The 12,852-nt window shown below is 45.0% G+C and overlaps 1 protein-coding gene across 5 annotated transcripts in view; it reads left to right on the top strand.

Annotated features, from left to right (window-relative positions):
- The window catches only part of OCA2 (OCA2 melanosomal transmembrane protein), a 335,403-nt gene that overhangs the window by 141,308 nt on the left and 181,243 nt on the right, over positions 1 to 12,852 (top strand). For all 5 annotated transcript variants that reach the window (XR_010121073.1, XM_055278476.2, XM_055278475.2 and 2 more), the window contains 2 exons: positions 23 to 80; positions 3,256 to 3,364. Coding sequence is in view for 4 of the 5 variants with exons in the window: in XM_055278476.2 (XP_055134451.1) it covers positions 23 to 80; positions 3,256 to 3,364 (167 nt within the window). In the remaining variant the exon portion in view is untranslated. The remainder of the gene's footprint in view (positions 1 to 22; positions 81 to 3,255; positions 3,365 to 12,852) is intronic.

Raw genomic sequence — 12,852 nt, 5'->3', positions numbered from 1 at the left:
AGTCTCTTCTTTTCTGTTTTAGACAGATCTCACAGGAGGACAAAAACTGGGAGACCAATATCCAGGAACTCCAAAAAAAGGTACCCAGCTTTCTTTTCTCAGGGATTTCTGATTCACTTCTCCAAGAAGAGAGTGAGTGATGCCTTTTCCTTCCCTCACATGACTGAACGCCATTTCTCTTTTTATTTCTGTGGTTACACGCAAGACGTTGCGGTTTGTGTGTATGAGTGGATGGGGAAAAATGATTTCTGGATACAGCAGGCTGATTCTGTGAGGACGTGGAAAGCGAAAATTTATAGAGCCTTTCCCTGTCCCTGCATGTTGCAGGGCCTGCCCTCTGAGCGGGTGTCCCTGACCACCAGCCCTCTCCTGGCCCTGAAGGGCAGGCCCAAGGTTCACGCTTTGCAGAGGGGAGACCAGTGAGGCATGCTGCGTGAAGTGGAGCAGCTTTAGGGACAGACATAGGATGTGTGAGTGTCCTGCCGACAGCTCTGACTTCTTGGGGCAGAGCTTGTTTTGTTTTTTTTTGTTTTTTTTTTGGCTCATTCTTCCATGGGGGTGGACTTTCTCAGCCCATTTATGAACACAGAGGGCCCCTTCCCAGTAGAGAGAGCTCTGCTCAAGATCTGCTAGGAGTCATTTGCATCTCAGTGACATTTCAAATCCGTGCAGTTTATTTTCTAGGGAGAGATTGAATACCCACTCTAACTGTGATGGGCACACTCTCCATGCGAGTCAGGTGTTTCCTCACAGGGCTTCAGCACACCTCACATCTATCGTGCTTATTTTCCATAAAGATGTTGGATGCAATCTGATGAGGTGCCTCAGTGCCTTCACACTCTGTCTCATGTAGATGGCCAGGGTTAGAAAAGAAAGGTGTAGCTGTGATACTCTTGCAGGCCCCAAGTTCATACAGATTATGCCTGCCTTGCTAGACTGTGGTGTTGTAGTCATGAGTTGGAGAAGAACTGTGTGCCTCTCTGTGCACCTGGACGAGGACTACGGTGAGATGAAATGGAGAGGTAAGGCTTGGCAACTTCCCTGTATCACATCTAAGAATTCTTACAGAAAAGACCCTAGGGGTATGTGTGTGTGTATGCCATGGAATACTACTCATCCATAGAAAGGAATGAAATAATGGCATTCACAGCATTCTGGATGGACTTGGTGACCAGTGAAGTAACTCAGAAATGGAAAACCAAACATTGTATGTTCTCACTTATAAGTGGGAGCCAAGCTGCGAGGACACAAAGGCATAAGAATGATATAACAGACTTTGGGGACTTGAGGGGAATGGTGGGAGTGGGGCGAGGGATAAAAGACTGCACATTGGGTACCGTGTACACTGTTCAGGCTATGGGAGCACCAGAAATCTCAGAAATCACCACTAAAGAACTTATCCATATAACCAAACACCACCTGTCTTCTTGAAACCTATTGAAATAAGAAAAAAAAAAAGGAAAAAAAGAAATGACCTCAGGTATCCAGAAGGAGCAAATTTGAATGATATCCCCAAAAAACCTCCACTTCCATGAGCTGCAGGATGCTGGAATGCTCTTTGACCTGCCTGCTCCTCCACCTCCGATCTTTGCATTGGCTGTGGCAATAGCCACTTTCTGTGGTTGCTGCGACCTCAGGGAAGGTTTGCAATGCCTCCCCTCACGCCTGGTGAGAACCCACATCACTCTCCTCTGAGCATTTCAAATCTTTTTCTTGCCATGCTCTTCTGGCCCTAATTCTTCAGCACAGAATCATGTAGGAAAATCGGTCTTCCCCAAAGGGGCAACAGGGAAGCTGAGAAGGGGCTGGCTCAGCCATGAGCCTTTGCAGTGGGCAGGAAGGGGCAAATGTTCACTAGTGGTCCCACTGCACATAGCGGAGGGGCTGTGTCAGCTGTTGTGACACGGAGGGGCTTGCATATGTTTTTGATGGCAGCAGCTTTACCTCTGTGACCAGAGGAAGCAAGAGAGAAAATCTCTCTGTAGCTCTAGCTCTAGCTCTACCTCTGTGTGTCTATATCTATGTCTATATCTGTCCAAATCCAGATAGCTATAGATCGCTATGATGGTAGATATCTAGATCCATTGACAACCGTCATCATTGCTGTCTCCATCTATCCACCTTGACAGATTAGACAGATGGGTAGACAGGTGTGCTGTTGGGACCAGACTCAAGAAAGGATCCGATGCTTGCCAGGTGTGGTGGCTTACACCTGTAATCCCAGCACTTTGGGAGGCAGAGGTGGGCACATTGCTTGAGCCCAGGAGTTCAACACCAGCTTGCAACATGGTGAAACCCTATCTCTATTAAAAATACAAAAACTAGCTGGGCATGGTGGTGCACACCTGTAGTCCCAGCTACTCGGGAAGGAGGCTGAGGTAGGAGGATCACTCGAGCCTGGGAGGTGGAGGTTGCGTTGAGCTGAGACTGTGCCACTGCACTTCAGCCTGGGTGATAGAGTGAGACTCTCAAAAAATGAAAATAAAAATAAAAATAAATAAATAAATGAAAGAAAGAAAGAGAAAGGACCTGGTGCGGTTTTCCTTTCGCACAGTGGGCCGGCATTCACACGGGGACCTTGTCAACAGGGCAGGCCAACCAGGTGCCCATCTGTGCGTGCTTCCCTGCGCTGGCCCCACGCAGCCATGGCCTGTGGAGCACAGTACCCTTGGGGCCTCATAGGGAGAGCCACATCTTGTGCCGACTCCTAGGTTGATGGAGGCCTTGCAGAGGATGAGGTGCCTCAGAGCCCGCCCTCCGCCTATGACCGGGTGGATTCTCGTAGGTGTCATCCCTGCACTAAGAGTGCACCCCTTGCATTCCAAGGGCCTCGTGCATGTCATGTGAAGAACATGGCCAGAGCCTTATCTGGGAGTCACAGTTTCGTGAGAAGGCTCAGCCTCCTTGCCCCGCCCGCATGCTTGGCGTGGTAGGGAAAGGAACAGTGAAGACAGCATAGGCCCCTGTAGAAACGCCCCGTCATCCTCTGATACCTGCTGGCCAGGTGTTTCATAACAGGGCTGTACTACTCTTGACATCTGCTGTATTTATCTTTCATAAAGGTTTTGAATGCAGTAATCCTGAAGCTGTACGGGTTTTCTTGTAACACAGTACTTTGTCATTTTCTTTCAAGTTTGAGAGGTTACATTTTTCATCCTCGTGAAATCTGTCGTGATTCCAGTTGTGTAGGTTATGACGCACTGCAGGAGTCAGAAGGTTATGCAGAGTAAATGAGCTGTGGTTTCTCTCTTACAGCATAGGATATCCGACGGGATTCTGCTCGCCAAATGCTTGACGGTGTTGGGATTTGTTATCTTCATGTTTTTCCTCAATTCGTTTGTCCCTGGCATTCATCTTGATCTTGGTGAGTCTAATTTAGCTTTAGTTCATAGGCTTTGTCACATTCTGGATGGGAAGGTTTCAGAGCCTGTTCCCAGACACTGACTTTTCCCACAGGCAGCCGGGCTGGTGGGAGGCCAGAGAGGGCTGAGATGGAGGGTGGGCAGCCTGCCCTGGGAAGAAGGGTGCCTTTCCTTTTGGTTTCCTGGGCAGGAGGAAGGGAGAGAGAGATGCATCTCCGGCCCCTTAGACTCTGTGCCATGGGTCCTCAGCTCCTCCAGAGATGACCACAAGGAGGAATATAGAGTGGGCACTGTCCTGTCTATTGTAGTTAATAACCACATCTTTACGTGGTTCCCAGAAGAGACGGAGCCACATGGGCAAGGCCAGCGCTACCGTCTGTGCCGCCTGCCATGCCAGTTAGGTGACAGCCTGTTCGGGAGTTCAGGAGAGCCCTGGCGAATGGTCAGCGCCCTGCAGGGCCCACTTGCCTTGTCTGAGGGTGCATCTGGCACATGAAACTGTTCTCCCACCGTCCACCATTGGTTTCTCTTCTCCCACGTTCACCACACCCATGGCTCTGAGACCTCTCCACTTCCTGTAGCCTGTGTCGTGGCCAGGACCTGTCCCCACCTGAGATGTGGCTGTCTCAGGGGGAACTCACCACAGAGCTTGTCAACCCCTGGCCTCCTCCACCCTCCGTAAATGTTCTCCACTCTCTTAGGTGTTTCTTATCAATTTCACAGTTATCTCCATTGCTATCCTTATTGAAAACAAAACAAAACCCACCCCACATGAAAGTGTAGGTTTATAAGAAGCATAAATTTGAGGTGGTGTCACAGACTTTTCTTTTACCAAAGCTTTACCCATAGTTTTCCTTCAAAAGTGAGCTCTGCTAAGATGGTTAAAATACCCAACTTTTAAATTATTTTATATAAAACCTTGGTTCACTGTGAAATTTGAGGAGTGCAGCTGCTGTAGAAAGTGAAGCCTCTTCATTTTGTAAAATAAATGGATAATGCCGCAAGCTTCAGCGATTTGTACCACATCATTGCTTCCGGGGTTCCTGGAAACCATCAGACATTCATGGGCTGGAAGCTGGGTTTCCTTTTCTCTTATGTAAAAAAGCTACATTTCTAGATTCTCACACAACACATGATGTATGTGCTTTTGACTAGAGGTCCAGCTTTATGTTATGTATTCGCAGCCCCTCCGTTTCTTTCTCTTGATAATCTCAAATCCAACTTGCCAGGTGGCCTGGGCTTGGTTCAAGCTGGCAGGTATTATTTATCCACACCTGAGAGCTGATCTGCTTGGAATCCTGATGAGGTAATGATCCAAAGCTGGAGTGGTAATGATTTTGTGAATTTCAATTGTATTTGGTGGATTACATCTAGAAATTGCTGCAGTGTAATTATTTTTAATTACACCTCAGGCCTAATGTAATTTTAACATTAGAAACCTTAATGACTACAAGAATGTTAGGTGGTCAGCACTGGTAATTAAACAAATTTAAAAAACTAGTGTTTTGTGGGCAGAGAGGTTCCATTAGGTGTTCACAGATAATTTTGCTCCTAATTTTATTTGAGAGTCTACTTTAGAGGAACATAGCAGGCATTTTAAAAACTAAAAAAACACAAGAGCTTGCATTCAATTTTATTAACATTGGGCAAGAGTCTTTGTATTAAAAACAATACTTTAATACTTAAAGTCACATCTTTAACTATATGGACTTAAAAAATCTTGGTTACTATGAAACTTTTAGCCTGGAAGCCTACATTTTGTTTACAAAATGTCTCATCTCCTTTTGTGTGGTTGTTACATCTGTGAATGATGAACATGTTTGTTTTCTGCTTTTAAATCCTGTTTTGTTTTTAGTTGGGGCTTGTGTTCAGGTGATTTTATCTGGGGATCCAGATATTTGCATATTCATCAAGATAGGTTAGGTTGACTAGGAGAAAAGTTTGATTGGCATGTATTTTAATGGAATACAGTTGCCTTAGAGTTATAAGAACTTTTCTGATAAAACAAGGGCAAAATGGATACAAGATCTTCCCAGGTCTTCAGCCAGTAGCAGTGTGATCATTTATCTTTGGTGAAGTTCTGTTTTCTTTTTAATTTTTTTAAATGTAGCAGTGTTTTTTAAAACTTTTTTGAGACAGAGTCTCACTATGTTGCTCAGGCTGGAGTGCAGTGGCACAATCTCAACTCAGTGCAGCCTCTGCCTCCTGGGCTCAAGCAATTCTCCTGCCTTAGCCTCCTGAGTAGCTGGCATTACAGGAATGCGCCACCACACCCGGCTAATTTTTGTATTTTTAGTAGAGCTGGAGTTTCACTATGTTGGCCAGGCTGGTCTCAAACTGCTGACCTCAGGTGATCCTCCTGCCTCAGCCTCCCAAAGTGCGGGGATTACAGGCATGAGCCACTATGCCTGGCCAGAAGTTCTGTTTTCAATGTGTCCTGCTGTGTAAGTTGAGCCATGTTCAATGTGATGTCATATAATATGAAATGATGTCATATCACAAGATGTACATCGTGTAACATGTGACATCATCTAATACAGTGCACACACTGTATACTACATGACATTATAACACAATGTAATTTCATATAACACAGGGTGCTTCATATAAAAATGTGCATTGTGGAACAAAATTTGACATCAGATAACATTCCTTCATTTAGGAATCCTAACCTAGACATAGCATTGACTCTTTTTCTTTATTTTTTTTTTTTATTATCATAGAGCAAAACTGACTTTTCCTTTGGATGTAGCGTTCTATGGATTTTAACACATAGGTAGGTTTATGTAACTGCCACTGCAGTCAGAGCACAGGACAGCTCCATTACAGAACTTTCTCAGCTGTCCTTTTGTAGCCACCCTCCCCTGGTCCTGGCAAGGACTGATCTTGTCTCCATCACTATGGTTTTGTGTTTTTGGGGCTGTCATATACGTGGAATCAGATCGTACACTACCTTTCGAGACTGGCTTATCTCACGCAGTGTAATGCCTTTGTGGTTCACCCAAGTTGCTGTGCACATCAATAGTTCATGTTTGGCCGGGCACAGTGGCTCATGCCTGTAATCCTAGCACTTTGGAAGGCCGAGGAGGGTGGATTACTTGAGCCCAGGAGTTTGAGACCAGCCTGGGCAACATGGCAAAATCCTGTCTCTACAAAAAATACAAAAATTAGCTGGGCGTGGTGGTGCACGCCTGTAGTCTCAGCTACTTGGGAGGCTGAGGCAGCAGGATTGCTTGAGCCTGGGAGGTGGAGGTTGTAGTGAGCTGAGATTGCACCACTGCACTCAGCCTCAATGACAGAGCCAGACCCTGTTTTTTTTCAGAAAAAACAAACAAACAAAAACCCAAAAAACAAAAAAACTACTCCAGACACTTCTGAGCACATGGTTTTCTGTGAACTTAGGGTTTTATTCTCCGGGTTAATTTCTTTCTCTTGAGTGGCACTGCTGTGTCATACGGCGGGTGTAGATTTTATTTTAAAAGCAACTGCTGCCCTGTTTTCTAGCGAGGCCAACCCTGTCATGTTCCCACGGCATGTATGGGAGCTCCAGCTGCTTTACACCCTTGCTGGCATGTGGCACAGTGAGAATCCCCCTGAAGTTCCACAGGGGTATTATACAAACCTTAAATATATTCTTGTGATTTCTTTCCTCGTCTGTCCTCTGACCTCCCACTTCCCAGCTAGACTCAAGGACATGGTCCGTGTGTCTGCATTTCCCCTCCCTGGTGCCTGGTGCTAATGCCTGGTTCATTAGTAGAAGCAAGGTGTAGGTTTACAGGATGCACCAACAAACTTCTCGTTGCTGCTCACAGATTCCATCTTAACTATTGTGGGAATTTCCTTTGTGGCTGACCCAACCTGGGGCACAGCCTGAGGCAAAGGCTCATGTGTGTGTTCTTCATCCGGGAGCATCCCAGAGAAGAGGAGTGAGGGATGGGGGCCAGGCAGTGAGGAAAGCAAGTGCAGGCACCACTGCCCCAGCGTGCTGGCCTTTGTGACGGGCCACTGGGGCTCCATCCTGCAAGGCTGTCTGAGTGGAGGTACCAAATGCACTTCAGGGCTGTCTGTGGGGTTGAGTAGAGCAAGAAGGAATGTTTACTGGCTGATGCGCATGGCCCATTGGTCGCAGCTCCTTTCCGTGGGATGCCAGAGTGCATGTGTCCAGCTGCATGTGCTAAGGCCATGCGACCGCACCCGAAGGGCAGCCCAGGTGGAGAAAGCATCAGGGGCACGGGCTCCAGGGCAGACCTGCCAGGTGCATCTGTGTGAGGGTTGTTGGGCCACACGGAGCTGGCTGCGGTGACAGACAGGAGAGCCCTGAGAGACCCAGGGGTGTGCAAGAGGTGGCGCAATGGCAAAGAAGGGTGAGCAAGGGCCAGGGTCACAGTTCACACTCATCCGGCAAAGAGGTGGCTCCCAGTGTGCAGGGACCATCACCTCACAGCACAGCAGGACCAAGCCCAGCCTGGACGCTGGCTCCGCAGAGGTCTGCAGTCCCTGCATGGGCCCTTAGTGCCAGATGGGTTTCATAGGGGCCAAGGGAGAGCTTTCCCCTTGGGCCTCTTGAGTTTTGCTGAAAAACCAACTCACAGAAGACAGAGTAATAGGAGAAAAGGCATACACATTCATTTAACATGTGTACACAGGAGCCTTCAGAATGAAAACCCAAAGATACAGCAGAAATTGTTCATGTTAAAGCTTAGGTTCAACCGAGTATGGACAGCCATGTAGAAATGGGATTGGAGGAAAAGTGTATGATTGGGTACTGATAGACTGAGTGGGAAACCTGGCAGGGCCTGTCTGTCCAGAGTCTTCCTGGCCTCTCTGAGCGGCACTCCTTCCTTCTGAGTGTGGGGCAGGCCCCTCTCTAGAATGGGGGTTGTAGGACCTACAGTCAAACAAGGCAGGCCAGACAGTTTCTTCATGGCCAGTTTTCACACAGAAAGGCAGAGGGAAAATGAGAATAACACTTTAGGTTTTATGGCTGGCTTTGGAGAAAAGGGTTCTGGTTTCGATGACCTGCGTTGGGAAGGAGGGATTCTAGTTTCTTTGGCAGTCTCGGGAGAGAATGGGACTGAGATGGGCAGGCAGGAGGAGGGTGGAGAAAACTTTTCCTTCTGATAAAACAAAACTTCAGCCGAATTAAATTTTAAAGGAGTTTAATTGAACGATGAACAATTCGCAAATCAGGCAGCCCCCAGAATCACAGCAGATTCACAGAGACTCCAGGGGTGCCTCGTGGTCAGAACAAACTTATAGACAAAAAGGTAAAGTGAGGTACGGGAATCAGAAGTGAGGTACAGAAACAGTGAGGTTGGTTACAGCTCGGCAGTTGCCTTATTTGAACACGGTTTGAACATATAGCAGCCTATGAGTGGTTGAAGTATGACTGCCGGGATTGGCTGACACTCAGCTATTGTTAGAGGTGCATACTATTAGTTAGGTTTTCACTTTGTCTGGCTATTAAGCTAGGTTACAGTTCATCCACAAGGACTCAAATACAGAAGTACAGAGTCCTCCTCAGGCCATCGTTAGCTTGCTTTAACACTTCTGAGGCCTTCATTTTGGGGTATTGCTTTCTGAGCCCCAGAAGTTTCAAAATTCAGATTTTTTGTGTGTGTTTTAGAAAGATAATTCAGTGAGCATACTGAATTTTGGATATAATGTAACACACCCTGAGAGGTTCGGGGCCAGCACCCTGTCATCCGAGCATGATTTCTGCAGTGAAACATGAATATTTACACAAAGTGGGACAAATAAAGACTGCAAACAACTTCATTCCTATTCAAGTCAGGGTTTTTTGAATTTTTTTACATCAAAATATATAGAAAAAGTTTGCTTTTCTGAAATTAGGGTTTCAAGATTGTGGATAACTGATTATGAACCCGTGAAAAGAATCAGCGAGGCAGGCTTGAAAATGTTATCTTTGGCCTTAAAATTCAGAGCCTTGATGAGCGGTTTCCTAGGCCTCCTCCTTTGATAATTAGTTCAGAATGTACCCCAGATTCTCTCATGATGTGTTTGATTAGATTTCAGTTCTGGAAAATTTTCCGTCATTATTTCCCTGATTACGGTTTTGAAATTGCTGGTCTTCTCCATGTCCCTTGGTGTCCCTCTGGTTGAGCGATTTTATTGTTGTCTTTGTGAAAGTATTTTTAGCTACAAATAAAGCAATCTATTGGATCTGTCTTAAGCAAAATAGAGGATTATTAGAATAATAACAGGCTGACAGGCTCCAAGGACACTGGGGCCTCTTGGGGGCAGGCTCAGGAAGGAGGAAGGGTCCAGACAGAGGGTGCCCACCCGCCCCGGCATCTGCAGTGCTCCGCCCTCAGTTCCTTGCTTCTCCGCGACCAGTTAGCGCATCTTTTTTCTGCTCATGGCAGAATAGTGGTTGCCTCATCAGTTTCCCAGTTTATAGGACCTCTATTTCAGCCACACACAGAGAAAAGGCTATTTTGAATCCCCAGTTCCCAGGCGAAGAGGAGTCTGCTTGGCCTTGTTGGTTTCTTTCGTCTCCTAGCACAGGAAATTCTGAGCAGGTGGACGGGAACAAGTGGTGACATGTGGTCTGGGGTGGCTGAGGCATACTTCTTAGAGGAGGTCACTATGAGCTGGACAGACATTCCCAAGGCTTCCTAATATATATTCTATGCACCCTAGTTTCTAGTAAGATTCATTTAAGCTAAGCCATTCACATATCCATCCTCTCACTTATTCATGCATTTGTACAACACATGCCGGCAGTGGCCTAGGGGTTGGTTGGGGCTCATGTGGTGAACATAAAAACCATATCACTGCTCTCCTAGGTCATCTTCTCTAGAGGGGAAATGGATCTATATTTACTCTACCAGGGACTCATGTAACTGTCCAGCGGGTTCCTCTTGCCCACTGCCTAGGTAGACCAGATTTATGGAGGCAGAGTTGTTGCAGTAGGGAAGGAGTTTTACTCATGTAGAGCTGGCTAAATGGAAGACGGGAGTTGTATTATTACTAAAATCTGCCTCTCTGATTTGGAGGCTAGGGTTTTTCAAGGACAATTTTGGGGAAGAATGGCGGGGAGGGTGGCTAGGCAATGGGTGCTTGCTGCCAATTGGTTGAGGGTACAAATCACAGGGGTGTGGGAAATGGTTCTCCTTCATGCAGAGTCACTTCTGGGTAAGCCACAGGAGCAGTTGGCCAGTCCAGGTGGAGCCATCAGTCTCAAACATGCGAAAACCCTGAAAAGGTATCTCAAAAGGCCACTCTTAGGCTCTGCAATAGTGATGTTATCTGCAGGAGTAACTGGGGAAGTTGCATATCTTGTGACCTCCAGAATAATGGCTGGCAATCTTCTATGTCTACACTTTAGCATAATTCAGTCTCTCCTATCCTCCTAGCCTGGTGTTCTTTGATTAGCTTTACAAATGCAATTGAGTTTTGGGGAAGGGCCGTTATCCTTTAAGCTATAAACTAAATGTCTGCCAAAGTTAGCTTGCCTTAAGCTCAAGAATAATTGAGGGCAGCTTGAAGGCTAAAGGCAAGAAAGGGATTGGATAGATCAGATCTCCCTCACTGTCATAATTTTCTCACTGATACAATTTTTGCAAAGGTGATTTCAGTCACATTAGGGCCAGGAAGGAATACACAGCTAATTTAGACACCAAGACCTTCAGAGCTCTGATGTGGAGACAAGCCAAGGGTACCAAATGGTAAAGCCAAAAATGATAATTTCCATAGTCAAGATGTCGATGAAAAGAGTGAAACTCTGTAAATTATTTGAAGAGGTCTATTCTGAGGCAAAAATGAGTGAACACGGCCCATGACACCACTCCAGGAGATCCTGAGAACATGTACCCAAGGTGGTTGAGTTACAGCTTGATTTTATACATGTTAGGAGGACAGAAGTTACAGGAAGATATTCACCAATACATATAAGGTGTGTATTGTTTCAGTCCGGCAAGGCGCGACAACTCGAAGCAGGGGCAGGATAAGGGCTTCCAGGTCATAGGTGGATTCAGAGACTTTCTGATTGGCAATTGGTTGAAAGAGTTATTATCTAAAGTCCCAGAATCAATAGAAAGAAGAGCCTGGGTTAAGATATGGGATTGCGGAGACCAAGGTTTTTATCATGCAGATGAAGCCTCCAGGTAGCAGGTTTCAGAGCTCTTATCAGACCTAAAAAATTACCAGAGTCTTAGGGAAAGGATTTGAAAAGGGAAGGGGATGCTCTACAGAATGTAGATTTTCCCCACAAAAGACAACTTTGCAGAGCCATCTCCAAATGTGTCAAAGAAGCGTATTTTGGGGTAAAATACTTTGATTTCTTTCAGGGCCTGCTGTCTGTCATGTGATACTATACTAGAGTCAGGCTGGAATTTGGTATCTTATTGCTACATCTATTCTATCAGTCTTAAGATCCCTGTTTTAATGTGAATGCTGGTCAGTTGTGTCTGAATTCCAAAGGGAGGGGGGTACAGTGAGGCACGGCTGACCCCCTTCATGCCTTGAACTAGTTTTTCAGATTTCTTTGAAATGTCCTTGGCTGAGAGGGGGTCTGTCAGTTGGTTGAGGGGTTAGAAATTTGTTTTTGATTTACAAAGTTACAGATGAAAGGCCTAATGAAATCCACAAAAGAAACGAGGAGCTCTTACTGGAAAGGCTTTGGCATTTTAGAAAAAAACCCTGATATATGTAAACTATTTAAGGCAGTTATTACATACAGTTTGTGTTAACCTGATAATAAAAATATTTACATCCCTGGATGGCTCTATTCTAATTTTCATCAAATATTCATCTTAGATGAATGTAAATATCCAAGAGATTATTTCAGAATGATGATAAATATAATATAATGCAATATAATGTAACATAATGTAATGTAATATAATATGGATCTTGGATTTATAAGTCAATTAGAATAATTAGCTGCTTTCCTTATTATCCTCACCATGGGTAAAATTACCAAATTTCATCATAACACTGAAGAAATGAAATCATGGGGGAGAGAGAATGACTCAGTTTTTTAAAAACGGAGATCCAGAATTCACACAACATAAAATTTATCTAGCAAAATTATATCATTCAGTGTATCTTAGTATATTCACAAAGTTGTACAACCATTGCCAGTATCCAATTCCAGAACACTTTCATCATTCCCCAAATAATCTTATACCCATTAGTAGTCACTCACATACTGTTTCCCCCTTTTCCCCAACCCTCAGACCCTGGAAACCACTAATCCTACTTTCTGTTTCTGGATTTGCCTATTCTGGACATCTCATTTAATGGAATAATTTATCATGTGGTCTTTTGTGTCCAGTTTCTTTCACTTAGCATAACATTTTCAAGGTGCATCCATGTTGCATCATGGATTAGTGCTTCATTTCATTTGGCTGTATGATATTCATATGTATGTTTTCTATTATACTATGTATATTAAATATGTATATCATATATAATATCATATATATTATATATCATAATATATAATATGTATCGCAATTTATTT

Source organism: Symphalangus syndactylus, chromosome 5, assembly GCF_028878055.3.
Source record: "Symphalangus syndactylus isolate Jambi chromosome 5, NHGRI_mSymSyn1-v2.1_pri, whole genome shotgun sequence".
Taxonomy (NCBI): Eukaryota; Metazoa; Chordata; class Mammalia; order Primates; family Hylobatidae; genus Symphalangus; species Symphalangus syndactylus.
Note: the sequence above shows the minus strand (reverse complement) of the source record. Positions and strands in the feature narration are given on the sequence as shown.